General features: G+C 36.7%; 1 protein-coding gene across 7 annotated transcripts in view; it reads left to right on the forward strand.

Moving 5' to 3' along the window:
- LOC119806701 (solute carrier organic anion transporter family member 1A5-like) overlaps nucleotides 1–7,529 on the forward strand; it is a 76,916-nt gene extending 69,387 nt beyond the window's left edge. For 6 of the 7 annotated variants that reach the window (XM_038318598.2, XM_038318600.2, XM_038318599.2 and 3 more), the window contains 3 exons: nucleotides 3,074–3,138; nucleotides 4,092–4,209; nucleotides 5,833–7,529. In XM_038318598.2, the coding sequence (XP_038174526.1) occupies nucleotides 3,074–3,138; nucleotides 4,092–4,209; nucleotides 5,833–6,052 (403 nt within the window). In that variant the 3' untranslated portion in view covers nucleotides 6,053–7,529. The remainder of the gene's footprint in view (nucleotides 1–3,073; nucleotides 3,139–4,091; nucleotides 4,210–5,832) is intronic. The other variant, XM_038318601.1, reaches the window with a different exon arrangement.
- The last annotated feature ends 18,061 nt before the right edge of the window (nucleotides 7,530–25,590 follow it).

Here is a 25,590-nt window from a genome sequence, read left to right on the forward strand (position 1 = left end):
TCATCTAGCATTTGTGGTGAGCACCTTTACACAAAAATTACCCTACCAATGCCATGTAGATTTTTTGGTCACTTATTAAAATTTGTTTTCCAAAGAAAGACTTTTGGAATAATGGTTCCCAGAACCTCAGTGTTCTGAGTTATCTTTATCAAGACTCTTAATACAAAAAAAGCATTGCTACATTTAAGAGTAATGTAAAGTTTGCTGGAATTTTTTCTTCTGGTCCTTTTGTATTTTCTCCCTTTATGTCTTGGACCTAAGTTAAGGAACATCTTGTTTTGGAGGGTGATAGTATTTACCTAGTACTTATATCCTATGCTCAGCAAAGTGACTGGCAAAATGTGAAACTTTATATGTAAAAGTGACCAGGCTCAATGACATCCTGAGCTTAATCTGTCTTTATCAAAATTCAATAATATTATCTGACCAAGAGGCATATGAATGCAGTAGTGGATACTCTCTAATGAGAAGGTATGAGAATACAATAGCAGATACTATAATCTCTAATATAAAGTGAGGAAGTTGCAGAGTCAAGTTTCAAGTTATTTTCTTGTTCCACATGGTCTTTCTAGTCTAGCAAACTTAACAGACACCAACAATGGGGAGACTGTTCAACCCTTATCTTGTCTCAATGGAATTCAGAAGCAAAGTTGTTAATTATGTGTCATTCAAAATATTTTATCCCAATAGAATGGAGCAATGTTCTCAATTTTCCCTTATGGGCAACTGCACTTTTCTGTTTCCTTGTCCACATTCCCTTTTCATCCCCTCCCCCTTCTCCTCCTTTCCAAATCCCTTTCCCATTACTTTTCCCTCACTTCATTCCTCATCTCTCATGATGCCTCTCCTCTCCCCTCTTCTCCTCTCCTCTTCTTTCCTTTTCTCTCCCTTCTTTTCCTTCTCTCCTCTCATTTTCTCTCCTTTCCTCTCATCTCCTCTCCTCTTCATTCCTCTTTTCTTCTCTCTTATTCTCTTTTCTTTTCCCCTCCTTCTCCCCTTCTATCCCCTCTTCTCCTCTCCTCTCCTCTCCTCTCCTCTCCTCTGGTCTCCTCTGGTCTCCTCTGGTCTCCTCTCCTCTCCTCTCCTCTCCTCTCCTCTCCTCTCCTCTCCTCTCCTCTCCTCTCCTCTCCTCTCCTCTCTTCTCCTCTCCTCTGGTCTCCTCTCTTCTCCTCTTCAGTGATTTTCTCACTTCCCACTCTCCCCTAACTTTCCATTCCTTGATCTTGATTCTTCTTTCCCTCTACTTCTACCCACCATAGAACTCACTGAAATAGACTAGATATATGTTCTTAGGTACTCATTTTCCATGGTAAGATGGGATATTTTGATATTCACACAAGTAGAGATGTGATATATGCCTTGTTTTAGTTCATAGACAGATAAACGCACCAAATGCTACTAGTTCTGTAGACTTATTGTTGCTAGTGAGTGAGATTTGGCTGTGGTATCTGTCACCCCATCATGTTTCAGGCTTATTCGGCTGATGTGACTACACAGTGTCTCCTTTCTTCCCCAGTACTCCAGGTGCCTCTGTTCCAAAGCAGCATGCTTAGTTGATAAGGATAAGTACGTCACATAGAGGAGGATGGCTCTAGGTATAGGGAACATGAGTAGCTGAATTATCCTGTTGGATCATCTAAACACATTCCCTGTTCCCACTTTCATGTCCCACTCACATTTTCAATAGCTCTCATTTCTAAAGTTGACTCTTCAAGTGGATGTAAATGCTGTGGTCCATTGATGTGTGTGCATATGCGTGTGCGTGTGCATGTGCGTGTATGCTGGTTTTTTGAGACAGGGTTTCTCTGCAGCTATGGAGCCTGTCCTTGAACTATCCCTTGTGACCAGGCTGGCATTGAACTAACAAAGATTTGCGTGCCTCTGCCTCCTGAGTGAGGGCTGGGATTAAGGCGTGGGCCACCAATGCCTGGCTCATGTTCATGTTTTAATGTGTGATGTTTAAAAACATTTTTAGTCTTTCTCTCTTTGCATGTGTGTATATGTATGTATTTGTACATGTGTGTGTTTGCAAGTGTTGCTATGGCATGCATGTTGAAATGAGAGGACACCTTGCAGGAGTTGCTTCTCTTGCCACTATGTTGATTCCCATTATTGAACTGGCTTTTACAATCTTGATGGTACCCAATGAGCAATCCTGAACACCCTAATGTGTAGCTTCTTGATGTAATGCGGTTAACGGATACTCAAATAAAAATTTTCATACTTCTTTGCACTATTTGGTAATGTAAATAATAGATGGCATCTTACCAATGTTTTCACACGATTGTTACTCCTCTGTTATGTTTTCTTGAATTCTTCCATGGAATCACTTCCAAAATGAAATTCTAGCAGCTGTATTTTTATGCTTTTCATAACCAGGGGTGTATTTGATAAGGAAAGACAGCATTTTAAAAGGACTTCTGTGTTCATAATTTATAAGAATATTTTTCAGATTTTATCATGTCTGCTTTATAAGCCTCCTCTTTGTATGTAATTCTCAAAGCCATCTTATCTAATTTTGTGGGTGGTACAAGAAAGAAAAATTCTAATGTGTTTACCTCCATATAACAAAAGCCTTAACTTTATGTCATAGCCTACATGATGAAGTCTTTCTATGCCTATCTGTGGGATTGTTTTTTACTATATCTTGACATTTAATATAACATGGGTTAGTTTTTTATCATCAGGACAAAATGCTGCCAAACAACTTAAGAGAAAAAAAAAGATTTATTTGTTTTGTGGTCTCAAAGGTTTGGGTCCATTGTTCTGGGTATAAGGGTACTGCATGCTCAACACCATGGTAACTTAGGTTATCTAGGATAGCTGTCAGTGTCCAACTGTTAAAGGGTTTCACCCTCAATCAGATATGTGGATGTCACAGGAGAGCTAGCTATCAGAAGTCATTATTCTCCTCCCTTTGGGTATTTTTAACAGAGATAGAGTTACATTGTTTTCCCTGCCTGCTTAAAAGCTTAACCATTAGGTTCATGAACTATAATTGCCACTGGAAGGATGCTAGGACAGATATTTGTTTGCATGATGTACTTTTATTCATATGAGTATGATTTTTCAGGTGTATCAAGTCTGAAGAGAAGTCACTTGGAGTTGGATTACATTCATTTTTCACAAGAGTATTTGGTATGAACAATTTTCACAACATATCAGATCAAGATCAAATGCTTAGTAAACCAATTAAATTTTCAGAAGAAAAGAGACAGCAAATATATTGTTAAGTCAAAACAGAACACTCACCCTAAAGGGAATAAAAAGCTTTAATTTGGAATCAAACAAGAATCACCATGAAGGCAAAAGTTACTTTTCAACATGATGACTGTTAGTGATGTTTATAGTTGGAGAATAGCAGGAGTCGTAAATAAGAAGCTTCTCAAACATATCTAGGGGAATGTCCAGTAAGTTGGTGACAGCATAGAATGGAATTCTCTGCTGCAGGCTCAGATGCTGTTTTATAGCATCCTTAGTGTTTTGGTGAGTGGAGGATAGCATCCTGTAACTCAATACATCTACAGAGGCTTCATGTGATAGATGTATGGATATATGGTCAGACACAGGGATGGAACAATAAATGACAAAAAAAAGAGAGAAAGAGGTAATTTGTCTCTGGATCTGTACTATCCCAGTTGTCCACATCCAGGGAGCTCCAATGACCTCATCTCTAACATATGTTTGCTCTGCCCATGTTACTCTGAATTACATTTTGAAGCTCCTGTGGTTAGAAATGGCTATTGTTAATTAGTCTGAGAATGAAGTAACTTCAGACAAATTCAATAATAATACAAGAAAAAACAGTTTTGTTTGTTAGATGTACAGAAAACTGAAAAAGACATTTCAGAAAATAAATGAAGTTCATAATCATGAATTCATTGCATACTTCTTTAGCATTTTATACATAATTTTAACTTGTTTTGATCTAAATATTTTACAATAACTGATAATTCCTAAAAGTAAGCATAGAGACTTTTATTCATTATTTTTATATTTTTTAAATAGAGAAGCAGAAATACTTCCAAAAAACATATTTCTCTTTGCTTTCTGCTTTTCAATGGGCTGTTTTATTTCTCATTTTATTGCAGCGGGCATTCCAGGACCTATATACTTTGGTGCCTTGATAGACAGAACCTGTTTACACTGGGGAAATCAGAAATGTGGGAAACCAGGGGCTTGCAGGATGTATGATATAAATAATTTCAGGTAATAATAATTCTTGTGACATATGATTTTAGTACAAAAAAGTTCCTATTCATATCTAACAGTTTGAGTGGTAAGATGATACTGTTTCATTTTGAGAATGCACGTGAACTAAATTGAGTCCTTCTTCCTTTAGTTGATTTTTATAAGGGTCTTTTTAAAAAGTGAAAGAAACATAAACTGATACTTTTTAATCTATTATCCATTCTGAAAAATATTTCTGAATTGTTATATCTGAAGTCTTAGGCATCTACACATGTATACTATTTTTATGTTTTAAGACTGTAGAAATATGTAAGATTAATTTCTCTATCCTTTCGTGGTCCTGGGTATCCTGTCTAAGGAATGATCCTGTCCCATGACTCTATTCACAGGTCAACAAAATCCACACAGGCTTTCACTGAAACTTCCTTCTCAGGAGATTCTAGATTGTGTTGACAACACTATCCATCACACCATATTTTCCTACAAATATGTTGAGAACATGAAAGAATGCTTTCATAGTTATTTAGAAATCTACATATAAAAGTACCTATTTTCCATACACATGAAGTCTAGAAATCTTAAGGCATATTTTATCAAATTTATAAAGAAAGATGCTTATGATAGTATAAAAGTTATTCTCAGAAATGGTGAAAAGGAAAATTACCTAATTCTTTTTAGGAAACATCCATAGTCTTCATGGTTAAACTGGACAAGTTCAGCAAATGAAAAGAATTTGGAGCTAAACATATGGCTCAGTGGTTAAGAGCACATATTGCTCTTGCAAAGCACATGAGTTCAATTCCCATAACCCACATTATGCAGCTCAAAATTTCCTGTTACTCCAACTTCAAGGCATCCAGGATTCCTGGGCAAATGTACACAGAGAGACCCAACACATACACATAGTTAAACAATAAAAAATAAATTTATCTTTATACAAGCAAAATTATGCATGAAAATCAACAATTTGAACATATTAATATATAAAGTGACTAATAGCACTTATATTAGATATACAAAAATTTCCATGTATTGGTGTAACACACATACAAATACTTAGTAGGAAAAAAAATCTCGAAACGTGACTTTTTCATGTTTTATTCATGTGTGATCAAACTCTGGGCAAGCAAGACAGAAGATCTCTCTGAAACTAACAGGGATATTATTTTCTCAATATTTAAGAAAACAGGCAATAATGGCAGGAAAAGCATACTGTCAGTGTGAGGTAATTGCAGAGAGGGTTTGGAGAGAAGCTGGTCATGTTATTTGCTCTGACAGGAAGTGTTGAGGGTTACAAGCCCAGCGCTTGGTATAAGAGACTTCATCCTCAGCTAAACATTTATAAAAACATGCTCATAGCACATCAAGAGATGTCTTTCTATAATGACCCTAGATTCAGTCAAGCTGATAAAGGAAACTATGTATCACGAAACTGAAGAAATACATTCAAACTTTTTATGTTGGAATATTTTACATTTAAACAAAATGTATTAATAACTGAGTAAACTAACTTATATAGTTTATATGGACAAAATAATCACCTAATGTTTTTATTTGAAGAATAAATGATCTGTAAGAGTATACAAAATTAGATTTCACTGATCATGTTAAGATTTAATGCAGATTAGTTGTTTTCTACAGGAGCATTTTCCTTGGGTTGCCAACAGCACTAAGAGGATCAAGCTTCCTCCCAGCAATCTGCATTCTAATACTTTTGAGGAAGTTCCAGCTCCCTGAGGAGACTGACACTTCAGAGACTGAATTTGCAGAGATGAAGCTCACAGAAAAAGAAAGCGAGTGCATGGATGTGCCCAGGAGTTCCGAGTATGATAACAACAGAGAACTGAAAACGAGGCTGTAATGAGATTTCTATTGACCTACACAAGTGCATTTGGTTCTTTTAAATTATGGGAAGTACTATGGGAGCTATTTCCTTATGCTTGAGGACCCCCAAAGTTATCTTTAATCTTGATAAAAAATATTTACTGATATTTAAGAAGCATTAGAGTGGCACATAAGATTTTTCCCAGGGAAGACTATGGTAACCCCACCACAATGAACTTCACAGCTGCCTTCATTGTCAAACAGCATTTCCTCTTTTAACTCAGTCAGAGCAAGTGCACCTTTCTTACATATCTGCAAAGAGCCTGTACTTTCATAGCTCTTCATAGAGAAGAGGTTGTATGTCAGTGGCACAGTGATTGTCTAGTATGTGTCAGGCTCTGGGTTCAACATCGAAGTAGAGTAAATCACTGAAAATAAATAAATAATAAATAAATAAATAAAGGCTGAATGCAGTATCAGATGTTTTACAAAGAGCTTTAAGACTTTCCCATGATCAAACACTATTCAATTTCATGGAATTATGCTTTGATGTTATATTTATTTGGAGAAAAATATTTTCATCTTGGTTGTGTTACATTGAAATAATTTGTTTAAATTTATTATTTCTATATGCAAGATATTGTCATACTCCTTGTCTAGTTAGGAGTTCTTAATTCTCTTTTTTATTCTAGATATGATGCTTCTAAAATTAGACTTCTTATTAAATGTCATCTGTTGTTTTCAATCCCCTGTTTCATTACTCATGTCACATATTTGATTACTTAGAGCACTGAAAATTTTAATCATTTTTTTAAAAATCATGAAGCAAAGATCTTTGGAACTTTTTTTAGCATTACAAAGCTGGTCATAAATATCTACATGCGAGAGCAGAATAAAGGAAGGCACAATCTTACAACTCTTTGAGGGAACCAGTCGGTCCATGGGAGTGTTAAGTTTACAGTTTCATTACTTGAACTGAGGCCAATCCACTTCCTTGAAAGAGCGGTTTATGTTCTTCATTCTTTTAGAGGTCTTAGGACATGATCTCTTGGCCCTGTTATTTGGAGCCGTGTCTATGCAGCACATTGGGGAGGTAAATCATAGGAAGGAATTTGTTGGCATCACTTCAACTGGGAATCAAAAAGAGGTGTATATAAGGAACAAAGGGTCTAGTATCACTTCCACATGTTTACCACCAAACTTCCTCTCTCTGTACCTCATGTCTTAATGCTTCCATCTCCTGATGTAGTATATCCTTCTGTATTGTGTGAATATGTTTTATTACCATTGGTTAATAAAGAATCTGATTTGGCCACTAGCCAGACAGAATAGTGCTGGGGGAAATCCAAGATAAAGGAAAAGGAATGTGGAGTCAGGAGCACCCATGGAAGTAAGTTGTGAGGCAAGAAACCAGGAGCCTTATGATAAAATATGAAAAATAGAATGGGTTGATTTAATTTGTAAGAGCTAGTTAATAATAAGCATGAACTAATAAACCAAACAGCTTGAAATTATTATTAAGCCTCAGAGTGGTTATTTTAAAAGAGACTGTAGGACTGGGAAGAATAAGAAACTTAAAGCTACAAATGGTATACCAACATGAGGTGCTCAAATTTCCATAGGGACTGCAAGATGGAGCTGGCCAACAGCTGCCATGAGCTAAGCTATGCAGTGGGTGGTGGGTTTTGGCAATCTCACCCAGGCCTTGGTAAAGAGAGTCTAATCAGTCAAGCACTGTGGGACAGATTTCGCTTTTGCTCATATGGACATAAAAAGGCTGTGGGCTGACTGTAAGCTACCTGATGGCAGCATTGGGAGGAGGTAGCAAAACAGTTGCTGAGAGACATGGATTAAAACAGACTGATACAGTACATCAACCTGAATATCTTAAAAATGTCTTAGCTTTCCTATCCTCCTGCAACCTTTGTGGAACTCTGAAACACAGCTTGTTCCTATACTGAGGGTACTTAAGAAGTGAGTGAACACCCACACGGTGGGAAGCTCCACTCTCTAGGTCCTCCCTAGTGGGACAAAACCCTAGGACCCTCCCCCAACTTCCTTGGTTTTTCTATCCAGCCAGCAGGGAGTTCCCTGCTTCCAGACTGCTCCAAAACACATCCAGCCTACTAGCCACACCCTGCCAACAAACCTGCCTGTCCTCCTGCAACCTAAGTGGAACTCTGAAAAACAGCTTGATCCAATACTGAGGAGACTTAAGAGGTGAGTGAACAGCCACATATTGGAATGCCCCACTCTCTAGATCCTCCCCAGTGCTACAAATCCTCAGGCCACCCCCCAACTTCCTCAGCTTTTCTAGCTAGCCAGCAGGCAGTTTTCTGTAGCTAGGCTCCACCAAAACCCAAACCTATCCACTGAACCCCCCAAAGATACTAGCCACACCTTGCCTAAGAGCTGAGAGCTAGCTATAATACTGAGGGGAACAAGAGCTTACTACAACATTGAGGAGATTAAGAGAGAGCACTGAGAGAGCAAACCAGGAGAGAAGACCATGAGAGCAGGCTTATAGAGACCTCAGAGGCTTTCTATGATAGACACTGACAGTACAGAGTAGACCAAGAAAAACTCCCAAACACTCAGACAGTGACTGCAAAGACTGGACCAAGATGCAAAGACACTGCTGGCCTCATTTGAAGGAAGAGATGGGAAGGCATCATTGCAAGAATTCCTCCAACAGCCTAAAAAGCAACATGGTAACACCAGAACCCAGTGGTCATCAACAGAAAGACTTGACCATCCTAACCCAGAAGAAGAAATGAGTTTAAATGTATTATGAAATGATGGACCTTAATATAGTAAATGAAAACTCCCTTAAAGAAATGGAGAAGACAAACAAAAAATTGGAAGAAATCAATAAATCCTTCCAAGAAATCCAAGAAAACCAAGAAAAAGCAAACAAACAGTTAAAGAAAACATTCAAGGCTTGAAGACTGAAATAGAGGTAATAAAGAAAACACAAACCAAGGAATTCTGGATTGGAAAATCTGGGTAAAAACAGGAACTGCAGAGACAAGTATAACCAACAGAATACAAGATATTGAAGAAAGAATATCAGGGGCTGAAGATACTATAGAGGAAATAGACTCATTGGTCAAAGAAATCATTAAATATAACAAATTCTTAACATAATACTCCAGGAAATCTGGAACACCATGAAAATACCAAAATTAAGAATAATAGGGGTAGATGAAGAAGAACTTCAGCTTAAAGGCACAGAAAATATATTTAACAAAATCATAAAAGAAAACTTTCCCAACCTAAAAAATGATGTCCCTATGAAGGTACAAGAAGCTTACAGAACACTAAATAGACTAGAACAAAAAAATCCCCTTTCCATATAATAATCAAAACAAAAACATACAGAATAAAGAGAGAATATTAAGAGCTGGAAAGGAAAAAGGGCAAGTAACATAGAAAGGTAAACCTATCAGAATTACACCCGACTTCTCAGTGGAAACCATGAAAGCCAGAAGGTCCTGATTAGATGTGCTGAAAAATACTAAGAGACAATGGATGCAAGCCCAGACTATTATATACAGCAATGCTTTCATTCACCATTGATGGAGAAAATAATATATTCCATGACAAAAACAGATTTAAACAAGTATCCACAAACCCAGCCTTACAGAAAGTACTATAAGAAAAACCACAACCCAAGAATGCTAACTGCACCCACAAAAACATAGGCATCTGATAACTCCCTCACTAGCATAATCCAAATAAGGAAACACACAAATGCACTACTGAAAAATATCCAGAATTGACCACCACTGGTCATTAATATTACTTAATATCAATGGACTCAATTCACCTATAAAAAAAGACACAGGCTAAGAGAATGCATATGAAAACAGGATCCAGCCTTTTTGATGTATACAAGAAACATACCTCGACCTCAAAGACAGACACTACTTCAGTTGGTGCGGGAGAATTATTCTGTCAATCATGTATTTTAATAAAATGCTGATTGGCCAGGCAGGAAGTTTAGGTAGGAAAACCAGAAAGGACATAAAGGTGGAAAAAGAGAGAACAGGAGTATTCTGGGAAGCAGGAAGCTCCCACTTGCAGTCCAGCCCAGACCACCGAAGAAACAAGATGTAGCAAGATATGAGCAACCCCGCTGAGAAAGGTACCAAGTCATGTGGCTAACATAGCTAAGAATAATGTGTGATATAAGTTATAAGAGCTAATAAGAAGACTGAGCTAATTGGCTAATCAGTATATAAGTAATGCAGACTCTGTGTGATTTTCTTTGGGGCTTGCCAGCTGTGGGGTACCAGGCCAGACAGAAGCCCCATCAAGCCAGCCCTCATGTTACACTCAGTGTTGCCAGAGGTTTTCTGTCCTGCCCAGTTTTGGCAGTCTTTATGTCCCAAAGAAATCATACAGAGATCTACATTAACTATAAACTTATTGGCCCATTAGCTCCAGCTTCTTATTAACTTTTATAACTTATATTAGCCCATTAGTCTTATCTATATTGGCCACATGGCTCCGTACCTTTTTCAGCTGGTTCATTATATAGAACAGTATGGTTTTTTACAGCAGGCATTGGATTTTTAATTTTGCTGGTGAGACTTGTTCTCCACAGTGACTGGAAATGACTGGACCATGTTTGACATGAGAGGTCTCCCAAAGATATCCATGATGATATCAGGTTGCCTTGTCGTCTTTTGTTTAACTACATTCATTGATCCAATTTAGGCCTTTGCCACTTATTGTACATAGTCTAAAAATTGACGCCTTCTATCTTTGTCATTTCCAATGTAGGCATTACTTCTAGGAATTCCTTGTCTACTATCACTTCTCAGATGTCCTGTTGTACCAAAATTAAAGCATTTGTCATTTTAATGTCTCCTCATAACTTTGGGTATTTCTCCTATCCAAGTCTCAGTATTATAGTCAAATGTCTCAATGTTAATTGTATGCAGGATTCATTCATCCATTATTGCTGATCCTACTTTTAAAGGTACAAGTATCTTTTTGCACTCTATTCTGGAAATTTCAAAAGTCAGAGATTCAATAAGTACTGACCTAGATTCTAGGTCTGTTACTTCTACTCATACAGCCTTATTTCATCTTTGTAAAAAGTAACTAAAGTATTATTTTTGGTTTTGTTTAGCCCTAATATATGATTCAATTAATTTTCCTAGTTCTTGAATCCTGTTCCAAGCATTTAAGACTGCTGTGTGGCATAGGGAAAAGATGTGTTCATTGTAAAAAGCTCAATCCTGTGGGTCAGCATAAGTGACCTCTCCAAGAATTTGATCATGAGAAGCCTGAAATCCTTTTGCTTTTCTCCATTGTTCTAAAATATTTATGTCTTCTCACCAATAGCAATAGCACAGTAGTTGTGGCCCATCTTCCAGGACCACTGAAACTAGTTGAAACCAATCATATTGGGTAGTCTTATTGCCAGAAGCCCATGTCTTTACCATTTTATAACAAATGGTGAATGCAAGTCATAAGATACTACTGCTTGCTTAATTTCTCTTAGAGTGTTCATACCTGAGGGTTTTTAATCTACATTTCTTGGATCCTTTTGGGAAATTAGAACTTGATGGGTTTTCAGAGGTGACTACAGGGTAGGGTGCTAAAAGCCTGGGTAAATAATTTCTGATTCTGACATGTACTAGCAAGACTAAATCCAGTCCTTGTACCTTCTCTCAATGCTCATCAGTTCCTACAATTTTTCTCAATCATTTAAAATCTTTTCACCACTACCTTTTATAAATCCCAAATCCCTTGACCTGTCTATAATTCTAGTGATCTCATTGACTCATATAACCCCGGTCCTCATTCTGCACATGCAATCCCAAGGTATGAAATTTATTTATTAAGGCTAGCTTGTTATTCTTGGATATTATTTGGATAGCATAAAGATTGCCTTCCTGGAAATATACTCTATCTGCTAACCTATCATAACATTTTAACAGATTTCAATTATCAAATTCAACAGTATGAATTCTTTCAAATAATTTCTCAACAACCTTTGACATAGATTGAATTTTGTTTGTCAAATTAATGTTATCCTTTCTAATGGTATTAATTTTTTCAGCTAACTTTTTATTTTTGATAGTATTAATTCTTTCAGCTAGCTGGTCATTGTTAGTCTGTAAAGTCTGTATCATTTCTAAAAGTGCCTCCTTCTTGGCTCTGTTATCAAACCATTTTCTTCAGCATACATTATGAAAATCAAAGCTGAGTCCCAATACCTAATAAATGGATGTATCAGAAAAAAACATGTAAGATTGCAGAATACCATTCATAGTGTAATCAAAAAGATTATTAAACCCTCAGATAATAATATTGTCTGCAATTGTATAGCTTTCAAATGCATTGATTTATTTATTAATCAAATAATGTTACTTCTGTTATGAGATTTCAGTAAATTATTGTAGGTGTAATAATATTTATTGGCCAGCATGTGGCAGCTGCATAGCAGAGAGACATGACCAGTGGTAGAGAGAAATGACCAGCAGTGGTGTGAATAGTACCACTTGGTTCTATGTTGGAGCCTGCTTAAATACTGAAAAATATGCTTTGCTTCACAAATTAAGAGTAAATGAAGCAATCCTGTACATGGAGTCTTTTGGTTGCCAGAATATCAAGGAACCCAGATTATAAGAGCAGGGAACACAAACCACTTTCACTGCAGGGAAAGCAGCAGAGTGGGGAAAGCAGGAGCTAGCCTGAGATACTGACAAATCATTGTTTTGACAAAAAAAAACCTGCATAGTAGGTAAAAACAAGTCAGGAGGGCAGGGGTGGGAGACATCCTAGTCCACTGACCATTTGTGCCTTTTAGAAAGGTCCCAGTAGGAGTGGAATTGGGATTCACATGGTCTGCAGATTACAATGTGGGGTATTACAGCCACATAAAACCTGAAAGAGCTCAGTAAGTAATTCTAAGCATAATAGAACAGAATTAATCATGGCTTCTTGATAGCAGCATTTTCTCAGGTGAGCTCTGTTTGCTAGAGGTAAGCATGTCTCATTTAAGGGAGGCTTCCTGACTCAGCTTTAGCTACAAAAACGTCACAGCTCTTTACACCACAAAACATTTAAATACTGTTTATGAATAGCCAACATCATGCTTCTTGGTGACAGCAGGAATAATGAAACTTCACAGTTGTGACCATAAACTTGGCCCCTGCCAATATCTCTGCCATGAAGCTGAGCTTTCAGAACTCTAAGGAATGGGATGGATCCAGCCATCAAAATCATGGATTTAGTCCTAGCCATATCGCTTAGCAAATTAAAGACTGAAGTGGTCAGAATAAAAGATATACTATGAAGATTAATTCAGATAAAAAAAATCTTTAAATGGTTTACAGTATGTTTAAAAATATATGTAGACTCTGGAAAGAAATGAAAAAGGATAAATTCCTTTAAAAAGAAAGAACAAGCGTAGATTGGTTTGGTGGCATACACCTTTAATGCCAGCACTTAGGAGGCAGAGGCAGGTATCTGTGAGTTCAAGGGCAGCCTGGTCTACAGAGTGAGTTTCAGGACAGCCAAAGATAAACAGAGAATCCCCATCTAAAAAAAAACCCAAAAATTAAAAATAAAAAAGAAATCAAGTTTTAAATAAATCCATGTACAGATGGAAAATATACAGAGAATCTAGATACTGAATGTCATTTTATTGTCCTAGATTGTTTAATGACTGAGGAAGAACAACAACTGGTAATAGATATTTGATTATAAATGCTGCTACATTAATGCTACATATATATTTTGAAAATGCCTTGACTTCAAAATTTAAGCCAAAAGATGTGTTATTTTGGAGAAGAGGCTTTGCTTTTGTATTCACAGGAAATAAGAAGTTGTGCATTTATTCTGGGATAAGAAAAATTAGATTTGATCAAGAAAGACCACCTGAAAAATCTCCAAGAGGAGCAAAAGGCCCAGATGATCCAACATTTAAGATAATCTCTGTTGTTGCTTTCTCTGAGCTCTACATCCAGAAAAACCTCGAGACTGCTGGTTGAGATGATCAAGCCTCACAGAATATTCTGTTGCTAGGATAGGGCTCCTTGTTCATCCCAGCCACCCAGAACAGAAATAATCACACAGAAACTATATTAATTAAAACACTTCTTGGCCCATTAGCTCTAATTTCTTATTGGCTAACTCTTATATCTTAGTTTAACCCTTTTCTATTAATTTGTGTATCGCTATGTGACAGTGGCTTACTGGCTAAATTTTGGCAGCATGTCTTACTCTGGTAGTGGATCCATGGTGTCTCCCTGGCTCTGCCTTCTTCCTCCCAGAATTCAGTTCCATCTTTCTGCCTACATAAGTTCTTACCTAACAACAGGCCAGAAAACTTTCTTTATTCATTAACCAATGAAAGAAACACATAGACAGAAGAACCTCCCACACTATTTACCATTTTCTGTTTAAACAAAAAGGAAGGCTTTAACATAGTAAAATTACATATAACAAAACAATAATCAAGCAAGAATTGCAGTTACTGTATTTATATCTACTTTATCTTTTATCATAACTAAGGAAAACTATAATAATAACTATAACTTCTTCAACTGCATCAAAGATTCCAGAAGAATATAATATTACCTAAGTAAACAGGAAGTGCATAATAAACAACTTCTAAAACTCTAGAATTGACAGAGACATCTTGCTACGTTGACAGTCACCCAACGTTCTTCTGTACCATTGTGGCATCCATCTTTAGCCAACAGGTCCATAGTATCTAGTAGACTTTTCCATGAGGCAGGAAATTTCAAAGACAGTTCCACCCATATTGGCAGTTTGTTAGTCATTTTTTCTGTGTCCTGCAGAATATTTGGCAGACTCTTTCATGAAGCAGGAATTTCAAAGTATCATCTCACCTTTAGGCAAGTTCAGCAGTCACTGCTCTGTGGGTCCTGTATGCAACCGTTCAGGCAAGAGCAGTTTCTTGCACAAATGATTAACAAACTCCATGAGGAGCCTCTTAGATGCTCATATTCCTCTTGAAGTAGAATGGTGCTACCAGGAGCAGATGTATCTCATTATCATGAAAAGTCCTAAATTCTTAAACATTTTAAGTGCCATATTCTGAAGGTCTCTGAAAGATTTGAAAAATCCCTATCCATCTGGAATACTTCTCTGTATATCTAGAAAATCTAACATGACAACAAACTTGACTATTATATAGATGATTATCTATTAATCTATATTTGTTAATTATACATTACGTTTTAAATAAACTACACAATCACAATACCTTAATCAAGAGCAGAATATACTTATAACAAAATTGACCTTAAATTTGTATCAATAAACCAAGACCCATACCAATGCAAATTATTCATGTCTATATCATATTCCCCTTTTGAATGTGAACAAATATTTACAAACAATATTTAGGAATATGGGCATAGAATTGTTGATACTGCTTCCTGCTGTTTGGGGTTGCTGTTAATCATGTCGTTTGCAGTGTATTCTGTATGCTAGGTTCAACTGTCAGCAATTGGGTGAAATGATTTTTTTAGGATGTTTCCAGCAACCTTTCAGGAGTCTTTTTCCATGAAACAATATTGGTGCTCAACATTCTTTTGGGAATAGATGGATGTTTCCAGGAGCAATTGTGTCTCACTACCATGAAACTGAGTTAGATTAAAGGCCATTTTCTACAGCTCTTTGAAGAGATTGAAGATTATCTATCTATACTGAATATAATCTCTATGTATCTAAAGAACCTGATTAGTCTAATTATAAATGAGAAACTTAGATGACTATTGATCTATATAATTCTCAATACCTATCTAACTTAAAGACTAAGACAATAAACAACTATGCAATAAATGAGGACAATATGACCTCCAAATATAAACAATGTACAAATAGACAATGCAATATGGTAAATATATATCAATACATAAACAATATATAACTATCTTAATCAGAGGTAGAAATGAATACAATTTGTGTGTTGTTATTTCAGGGTATAAGCTAGTTAACCTCAAGTGCTTCTTAAAACCTTAAGTGTTTCATTGCTAGGTTAAATATATTGGTACCTGCCTGCCCTGTCCAGTCCAGCAATGGTGGAGCTTCTTTTGCCTCTGAGCTTCTTGTGCCTCTGAGCTGCACGCACTGCCCCACTTCCAGGCACACAGTGAGTCCACATTGCCATCAAGCAAGCTGGAGCACTATGCTCACAAACCCCATTTAAATGTTCTGTAGCTGGATCTCCTGCCTGTAAGACACAGAGATTGTCCTGGCAGCCTGGCCTAAAAAGCTAGAATTTTAAAATGGCCACAGATTTTTTTCTGCTATGGCTGGATCAGGAAAGTCTCTCTCAAAGGAGCTGCAGCACACAGCCAGCAAAGAGCAAGAAGCTGTGTTAAACTCTATATTTTTTGTGTCTAGAATGAAGCTCTCTTGGGTTTTTAAATGGATTTAGTCCATCACATTGATGCCAATTGTTGCCAGAAGACGGCTGCTTGTTCTTCCTGGCCATCCAGAACCAAAATAATCAAACAAAAACTATATTAATTAAAATACTGCTTGGCCTATTAGCTCTAACTTCTTATTGGCCAACTTTTACACCTTAGTTTAACCCATTTCTATTAATCTGTGTATCATCACGCGGTAGTGGCTTACCAGCTAGATTTTAGCAGCATGTCTTACTCTGGTGGTGGATCCATGGTATCTCCCTGGCTCTGTCTTCTTTCTCCCAGAATTTAGTTGTGTCTTCCCACCTACCTAAGTTCTGCCCTATCAACAGGCCAGGATGCTTTCTTTATTCATTAACCAATGAAACAACATATAGACAGAAGAACCTCCAACACCAATATTTCAATCGAAACTTGACCATAATCCTAAATTAGAACCCCAACCAGCAGGAAGTAGCCTAGAAAACTATGCTCACATTCTCCCCCAAAATGGATAATGGATGTTTGTCTTTGTTTAGAGTGTTGGTTACAAGTTTTTATGGATAATAGTCAAGAAAAAAGCTAAACAAAGAAGATTAGTTTCAGAGTTCTTGTTTAAAAAAAAAAAGGCAAGGACTGTGGGACAATGGCCTTGTACCCTGTAAAGATTTGTCACTTGTTTTAGTTTAATGAAACATTGATTTTCCAGTAGCCAGGCAGGAAGTATAGGTGGGATGACCAGACTAGAAGAATTCTAAGATGTTGAAAATCTCAATTTACAGTCGTCATCCAGACCCAGAGAAAGCAAGATGAGAATGCCTCACTGTGAAGAGGTACCAAGCCACATGACAAATACAAATAAGAATTGTGGTCTAATATAAGAGTTAATTAATAAAAAGCCATGTGTGTATAGTGATTTTAGAGGCCAGAAGACTGGGTTAGATAATCCCTGGAACTGGAGTTAAGGGCTGTTATGAATTGTCACATTGGTAACTGAACATGTGTCCTCTGCAAGCACAGGTAAGCTCTTAAGCACTAACTCATCCTTTTAGTTCCTACCTTTCCTTTCTTTGACACAGCCACTACATATTACTAGGCATATGAACCATTAAAGAAATGCATATATGTAACATCTCTTACTAAAAGATGAAAGAGGTAAACAGCAAACTATCCATGTGTGCTTCTAGAAAGTATGTTGAGTAGCTGTGGGGACATAAGAATCTCCATTTTTCTACTAAATGGAAGGGCAGTGCTTTATTGAACTCAATCTAGCTGAAGTTCTGGATAAATGCAAATAGCAAAACATGACCAAAAAAATAAACAGTTAAAACAATATCAAGCAATAAGTTAAAATATATTTTTCCTTTGCTATATTCAAGTGAACACAGAAGCAAGCAGTCAGAGGGCAAAGTTCGCAGAGGGAATAAACAGAATCAAATGCCAAGGCAATGACAAATACTGATAAGTCCTGTCCTTGGCAAATAATTGTTTAAAAACGTGGCAAAAAATCAGGCACAAGTTCAGGTTTGCTTCAATGAACTCAGAGAGGTAACATACTTCTTGGTAGATGTGGCAATAATAATTCAGCCCTGTTTTATATTTCCATCAAATGTATTGATGATAAGGCAGATATTGAAGTAACCCAAGTCTTTAAAAGTTACACAAATTTGATAATAAATAAGAAATAATTTTTGTAATGCAGAAAAGACTATTTTAGTGTAGATTGGTATGAATGAAGATAAATAAGAAAAACACGATAACAGTCATGTCCATGAGGACCAAAGAATATAAATATTTTAAGGTGCATTGTCTAAGAATTTGACTCTTCCCCAGCATTTTACTCTTTTCTGTAGAATTGACATCTTAATCCTGTTTTAAACTGTTTATAAGTAACTAAATGTGTACTTTTTAGTGTGTTATACCTTTCTTTTAAAAATTTATTCAATTTATTGTATTTGATGGCACTGATATGTACAATGTGTGGTATGCAGTGTGTGTTACATGGTGTGTAATGCATAGAGCAAATGAGTATGTGTGTGTATGTGTGTGTGTGTGTGTGTGTGTGTGTGTGTGTGTGTGTGTGCATGTGTGCTGGGGGGCAACTATTTGAAGTGAATTCTCTCCTGTCACCTTTATGTGAATTCTGGGGATCAAACTCGGATCATAATCCCATATTCTGTCATTCTTAGGTTATTTTTGCTTTTTTAAACTGATAAGATAATTCGCTCTTACATATTATTTAAAATCTGAACTAAAGTGTCAAATGATATAAGCATTCAAACACATATTGTCTATGATAATCCTGTCTGTCAGGAGGTAAATGTTTTATACTTTGAGAGGACTGTGAACTGCACAGGAGTATACATTGGACCCCATACCTAAAAATTTATATTTTATTATCTGAATAATATATTGCCTGAGTAAACTGGAAGTACAGTACACACCACTTCTGAAACCATAGAAATAACAGAGGCATCTGGTTGCATGAGGAGTCACCCAAGTTTCCTTTGCAATATTGGGACATTCATCTTTGTTATACAGGCCTAGCATATTTGCCAGGCTTTTCTATGAAGCAGACATTTTGAAAAACTATCCTACCTTTTTTGAAAAAGCTCCATTATCTTTTTACTTTGTTTCCTACTTATCCAGTTTGGATTGAATACTGTTATTAACCTAGGCAAGGACAGTTTTTTGCACAAAGCATAGTTTTGTCACCATTAAAGAAAACTCCATTTTAGTGGGAGGAGCTGCTTGGTTGTCTCAGCCACCCAGAACTGAAATAATCACACAGAAATTGTATTAATTAAATCACGGCTTGGCCCAATAGCTGTAACTTCTTATTGGCTAACTCTTGCATCTTAATTTAATTCATTTCTATTAATCTGTGTATTGCCACATGGCTGTGGCTTACCAGCTAAAGTTTTGGCATGTTTGACTCTGGTGGCAGCTCCATGGCATCCCTCTGACTCTGCCCTTCTTTCTCCTAGCATTTTGTTATTTTTTCCTGCCTGCCTAAGTTCTGTCTTGCTATAGGTCCAAAGAAGTTTTTTATTCATTAATGGTAATCAAGCACATAGAGGGGACTACCACATCACTCCACATAGAGATTTTTGATACACATCATCCTTTCATGAAGTAGATTGGTACTTCCAGGAGAAGACACTTCTAACTGTCCTGAAAAGCCTTAGGGTCTTAAATATTTTAAATACCCTATCTGCAGGCTTCTGAATCATTAGAAGATCATATATCTATCAAAATATAGCTGTTTAATCTAGAAAACATACCTAATATTACAACAAGTTTGATTATTACAGATGACTTATTAATAATTTGAATTTCTTAATTATATAATATATTTTTAAAATGAATGAGTTACATAAGCATAATACCCCCATCTGATGTGTGTTCTTGGAAGAGCAACAAGGGCTCTTAACAAACCATCTCTCAGCCCCATCATGTTCTCTGTAAATAGTCAAAAGTCTCCCTCTTCACAAACAAATAAAACCAAGAAACTGGTCATTATCCAAAGAAACTACAGATAATAACCTAAACACAGTGTCAAAGATTAAAATTGTTCTTAGAATAATAGTTTAAAAAAACTATAAAGGAGCCTTTGTGATGGCTCTGTGGGTAAAAGTCAATTACTACCAAGGACTACTACAATATTGGTGTTTACATGGTTACTATTATTGTAATCAAACCACCAATGCTGTCAATTCCTTTTGACCTATAAGCCCTTCTTAAATCTTGCCATTCCAAATGAGCTAGATGCACTGAATCCACTGGTTAATTTTTTGCTTTCAACTTCATGCCCCTGAGGTCATTCAAGGTAGAGGCTTGTGGCTTGTTGTTTCAGAATAGCTTCCAAAGGAATAGAGAATTTGTATTTTAGACCTGGAATATGTGGTGATGATGCTTTGAGATGAGACTGTTGCTTCAGCTGATCGAATATCTTGTAATTAAACATGAGGAAAGACTTCACAAATGCAAAATTAATCAACAGTACTCTTATACACATCATGCATTCATGATATGCAATGCATTTATCATATGAACTCAGATGCATTAGAGTCTATACTTATGTTAACAGCAGAGAAAATAATCACCAGGAATATCTGAGTAAAAATGCCCCCCAAAATTAGTAATGTATTAGGGAATCTCAAAACTGTGGAAATTGCAAAATGGAGAGGGACCGAGATATTTGTCCCCAGTGTGATCCACAGTGGAGCTCTGTAGGCTGGGTACCCTTGGGAATGATGTTCTAGCAACAGAACATATTTTCCAGAAGAAAAGAAGCTCTGGTGATGTGTTTTACAATATAGCACATGAGCCTATGCTTCAAGAAGCTCTAAGATAGGAAGCTGTGGCAACTGCTTAGAGAGCAGTCTCTTTGCCCTGAAAGCATAAGGATCTGAGTTCAGATCCCCAGAACCCAAGTATAGCTGGATGAGTCTGAAATTCTAGTGTTCCCACAGAGAGATGGGAGGCAGAGCCATAAGAAACTTGGAAAGCTCACAAACCAGTTAACCTCAGAATGGAGCTGCAAAGAGAAGAATCCCTGTCTCAATCAAGCGACATGTGAAGAACAATACCTGAAGTTATCCTCTGTCCTTCATGTGTGTACCTGTATAAATGGGTGTGTGCATTTGCATGTGTACATATTTGTGTGCTAACACACACAAATGCATGCTCTCATGCATACACACATGCACATACATTCATGCATGTACACATACCACACATACATGTACAAACAAATAAACATATGCTCATATACACATACACATGTGCACACATGTGCACACACATACATACATGCAACCAAAAATGAAGAAAAGACATTAGTATTAAAGCCACATGAATATTATTAATCAAATTACAGCCAGTACTTGGTATTTTGGCATCCCTTGCTAGAGTTCCAGTAGTTTGATTTCTACTTGATGTGGATGCTAGGGTCTAATGTACATTCCTCTAGCCAAGCAGCAAGTGCTACTAAGTATTACCTCTAGCTCCTCTACAATTTTTTACTGGAAAAACTCAAATAATACAGAAACACTGTAGAAATTAACAATGGAGAATTAAAGCAACATCCTTTGTAAATCCATTCAGAAGATTCAGGTTTAGATTTTACACAGAGACACATATATTTGAGAAAGGGTAAATATTGACTTTACCACTTATGACATATAAGGACATAAATGATCTTAGACAGCTGTTTGACTCCTCTGTACTTTTAAAGTTGGGCTAACAGTACTCATGCCACAGGGCTTTATGAGAATTGAATAGCATACTGATGTGGCAAGTTTTCCTGAGCGATGTTTAAATATGTGAAGAGTATTAGAGGTGAATATTTATTATTTATTATCTGTAATTTCCCATGGTATCCATGTTTATCAGGATAATCGATTATCTAAATGAAATCAGATCTGCATCTTCTAATGTAGAAACAGATCTTCAGGAACTTTTAAACTTTTAAACTTTACTTATGTGTTGTCACTCAACTGAAAAACAGTCTTATGGGCTAGGTAGTGTTGGCATAAGCCTTTAATCCCAGCACTTGGGAGACAGATGCAGGCAGGTATCTGTGAGTTTGAGGCTGGCCTGTTCTACATAGTGAGATCCAAGACAGCAAAAGATACACAGAGAAATTTGTTGTAGTAAGGCCACTTGTTTGTTTCACAGCTGCCCAGGCTCCCAAAATAATCACAGTGAAACTGTATTGATTAAATGGCTGCTGTTTAGCTCTAACTTATCGTTGGCTAGCTTTTACATATTGATTTAACCTATTTCCATTATTTTATATTTTATCAAGGAGTTCATGGCCTAATGGCAAGTATGTCTGGCACATATGTCTCCAGCAGCAGCTTTTTGGCTTCTCTCTACTCCACCTTCCTTCTCCCAGCATTCTGTTTAATTTTCCCTGCCTTCCTCTTTTCTATCATATCAGACCAACCAGTTTTTTTTTTTATTAACCAATGGTATTCTCAGCATACAAAAGGGAATTCCACATCACCTACCCTTTCCTATTCAAACAAAAGCAGAATTGCCTTCTGTATGTTGTGAATACCACTGGTTAATAAAGAAACTGCCTTGGCCTGTGATAGGGCAAAAGAATAGATCTAGGTGAGAAAAACTAAACTGAATGATGGGAGAAGGAAGGCAGACTAGAGAGAAGCCATGCAGCCCCACTGGACACAGATGTTGGCACTTTACCCAGTAAGCCATAGCCTCATGGAAATACATAGATTACTAGAAATGGGTTAAATTAAGATGTTAGAGTTAGCAAATAAGAAGCTCAAACTAATGGTCCAAGCAGTGATTTTAAAAATATAGTTTCTGTGTGATTATTTTGGTTTCGGGCAGTTGGAAACAAATAAGCAGTCTACTACAACAAATTGGAACTTCAATGTGATCAACTATATACATGTAAAACCTGAGAAAGCTTGAAAAGGAACCCTAGACACACACAAAAGCAAAGTTTAGCTGTATTTTTTTCAGCTGGTGGCATGCTGCAACTCCTTTAAGAGAGGTTGTCCTGATTCACTGGTAGTAGCAAAAAATTAAATGCATGGTTTCAAAACAGCAGCTTCCTGGTCCACCAGCAGGAATGGCTCTGGCTCTTTGGGAGGTTTGGCTATGGAGCACTTGAATGGGATTTGTGGACACAGGTGCTTGTATGCCTGCTTAGGAGGAAAGTAGCTGAGACCATGCCTGCAGCTTAGCACCCCTTGCCTGGGAAGGTGGTGGGATCAGGACTGCTAGCAGTACACAGGAAAGAGCATGGTGGAATCATGCTGCCATACACAGAGATAGTTCCAGGGTGTGCAATGCTCTGCATAGCATATTTAGTGATTACTTAGATTTTTTTAAAAAGGGTTTATGTGCTGCATGATCATTCTCAGAGTTAAAGTGCTAATTGCAGCTAATACCTGGTGGTCCCAGAGCTGGCAGTATTGGTACCTCCACCATTTTGAAAGTGGAGAGAGGTGAAGTCAGCACCAAGGGCCACTGCAACCAAGCTGCTTACCATTTTAGAAGCTCTTTAGGACAGAAAAGGATTACAGACACAAAATAGGACAGATTCAAAAATAAAAGAACTCTAAACAAGATAAAAATGTGTTTAAGAAATGTTTGTAGGCTTGGGACAAAGAAGAAAAAGAGTATAGAGCGTTATAAAAGGAAGTAAATGGTTTATAAAAAGTAAAACAAAGTTTTTAAAGAGACAGAGTACACGCAATCATAGGTTAAAAGAGTAAAGATAATAAAATAAATATTAAATAGTAATACAGTAAAAAATAATAAGCCATATAAAGATGGAAAGTTCACAGAGAACCTGGATTATGTATATTATTTTCTTTGAATTTTTTTTGACTGTGAAGGAGCAAAGTAACCAACGTATATATTTTAAAGTTATCTTGTCTACAAAATTTGGGTATAAGGATATGTTTCTTTCGAAAAGAACAAAGGATGAGAACCTGTGGAATCCTTCCAGACTAATGTTGTTTGATGGACCAAGAGCCCTTTAAAGGTCACCGTGAACATCCCCAAAAATATCTTGGCCCAAACAAAAGCAGTAAGCAGTTTGGAGAGAACTACGCCTAAATGCCCTAAATGATTGCTTATAAATTTTTACACTTAAAGGGGGATATGGTATAAAGATTTGCATTGGTATGAATTTTGGTTTATTGATACAAATTTAAGGTAAATTTTGTTATATTGTGTGTATATATATTTCTGCTCTTGATTAAGGGATTGTGTTTGTGCAGCTAATTTCAAAATGTTTAATTGGGAAATACAGGTTAGTAGATAACCATCTATAATAGTCAATCTTGTATTCATGTTAATTAAATTTTCTAAATGTACAGAGATGTATTTCAGCTAGATAGATATTCTTCAAACCTTTCAAAGACAATAGAATTTGGCATTTAAACTGTTTTAAGAATTTAAGACTTATCATGACAATAAGACACATCTGTTCCTGGCAACACCAATTACTTCAAGAGGAAGATGGGCATCAAAGATGCTCCTTATGAAGCTTGCTAACCATTTGGGCAAGAAACTGCTCGTCTGGACTACTTAACTAGACATGAAGAACCCATAGAGAAATGACAGCTGAACCTAAAGGTGAGATGAAAGAGTCTGCCAGACATTCTTCAGGATACAGGAGAAAGTGGCTACCAATATAGACAAAACTGTCTTTAAAGTTTGATGCTTCAAGGAAACATCTGCTAGATGCTATGGGCCTGTAGGCTGAAGATGAATAGACCAATGGTACAGAGGAACTTTGGGTGACTGTCCAGGCAGCGAGATGTCGTTATCAATTCTAGAGTCTAGAGTTTTGGAAGTTGCTTACAAAGCACTTCGTGCTTACTTAGGTAATATTATGTCCTTCTGGAATCTTTGATGGAGTTGAAGAATAGATATAGTTTTCCTTAGTCATATGAAAAGATAAAATAGATATAAATATTGTAAATATAATTCTTGTTTGATAACTCTTTTGATATATGTAATTTTACTATGTTAAAGTTATAACCTTCCTTTTTATTTCAACAGAAAAGGGGAGGTGAGGTGGGATTCCCCTCTGTATGCTGTGAATACAATTGGTTAATAAAGAAACTGTCTTGGCCCATGATAGAGCAAAAGAATAGAGCTAGATTCAAAGCTGGGAGAAGGAAGGCAGAGTAAAGAGAAGCCATGTAGTTCCACTGGACCCAGACTCTGGAAACTTACCTGGTAAATCACAGCCTCATGGCAATACACAGATTACTAGAAATGGGTGAAATTAAGTTATGAGTTAGCTAATAAGAAGCTAGAGCTAATGTACCAAGCATTGATTTAATTAATATGGTTTCCGTGTGGTTATTTTGGGACTGATCAGCTGGGAATGAGCAAACCTCCTTCTATTATAGAAACCCTGCCTCAAAAAAACCCACAAAAATAAAAATAGCATAAGAAAAAAGCCACATAAAGATGGAAAATACACAGAGAGTCTGGATATGTATGTTATTATGTTGTCTCTGAATTGTCTGACTGCTGAGGAAAGCGTAATAGCAGCGAAAAGATATATGATTATAAATATTGCTATATTAACACAGCCTATATATTTTCAAAATACCTTGACTTCAAAATTTAAGTCAAAAGATATGTTAGTTTGGAGATGAGGTTTTGCTTT

This window comes from Arvicola amphibius, chromosome 2 (genome assembly GCF_903992535.2).
Source record: "Arvicola amphibius chromosome 2, mArvAmp1.2, whole genome shotgun sequence".
In the NCBI taxonomy this organism is placed as follows: domain Eukaryota; kingdom Metazoa; phylum Chordata; class Mammalia; order Rodentia; family Cricetidae; genus Arvicola; species Arvicola amphibius.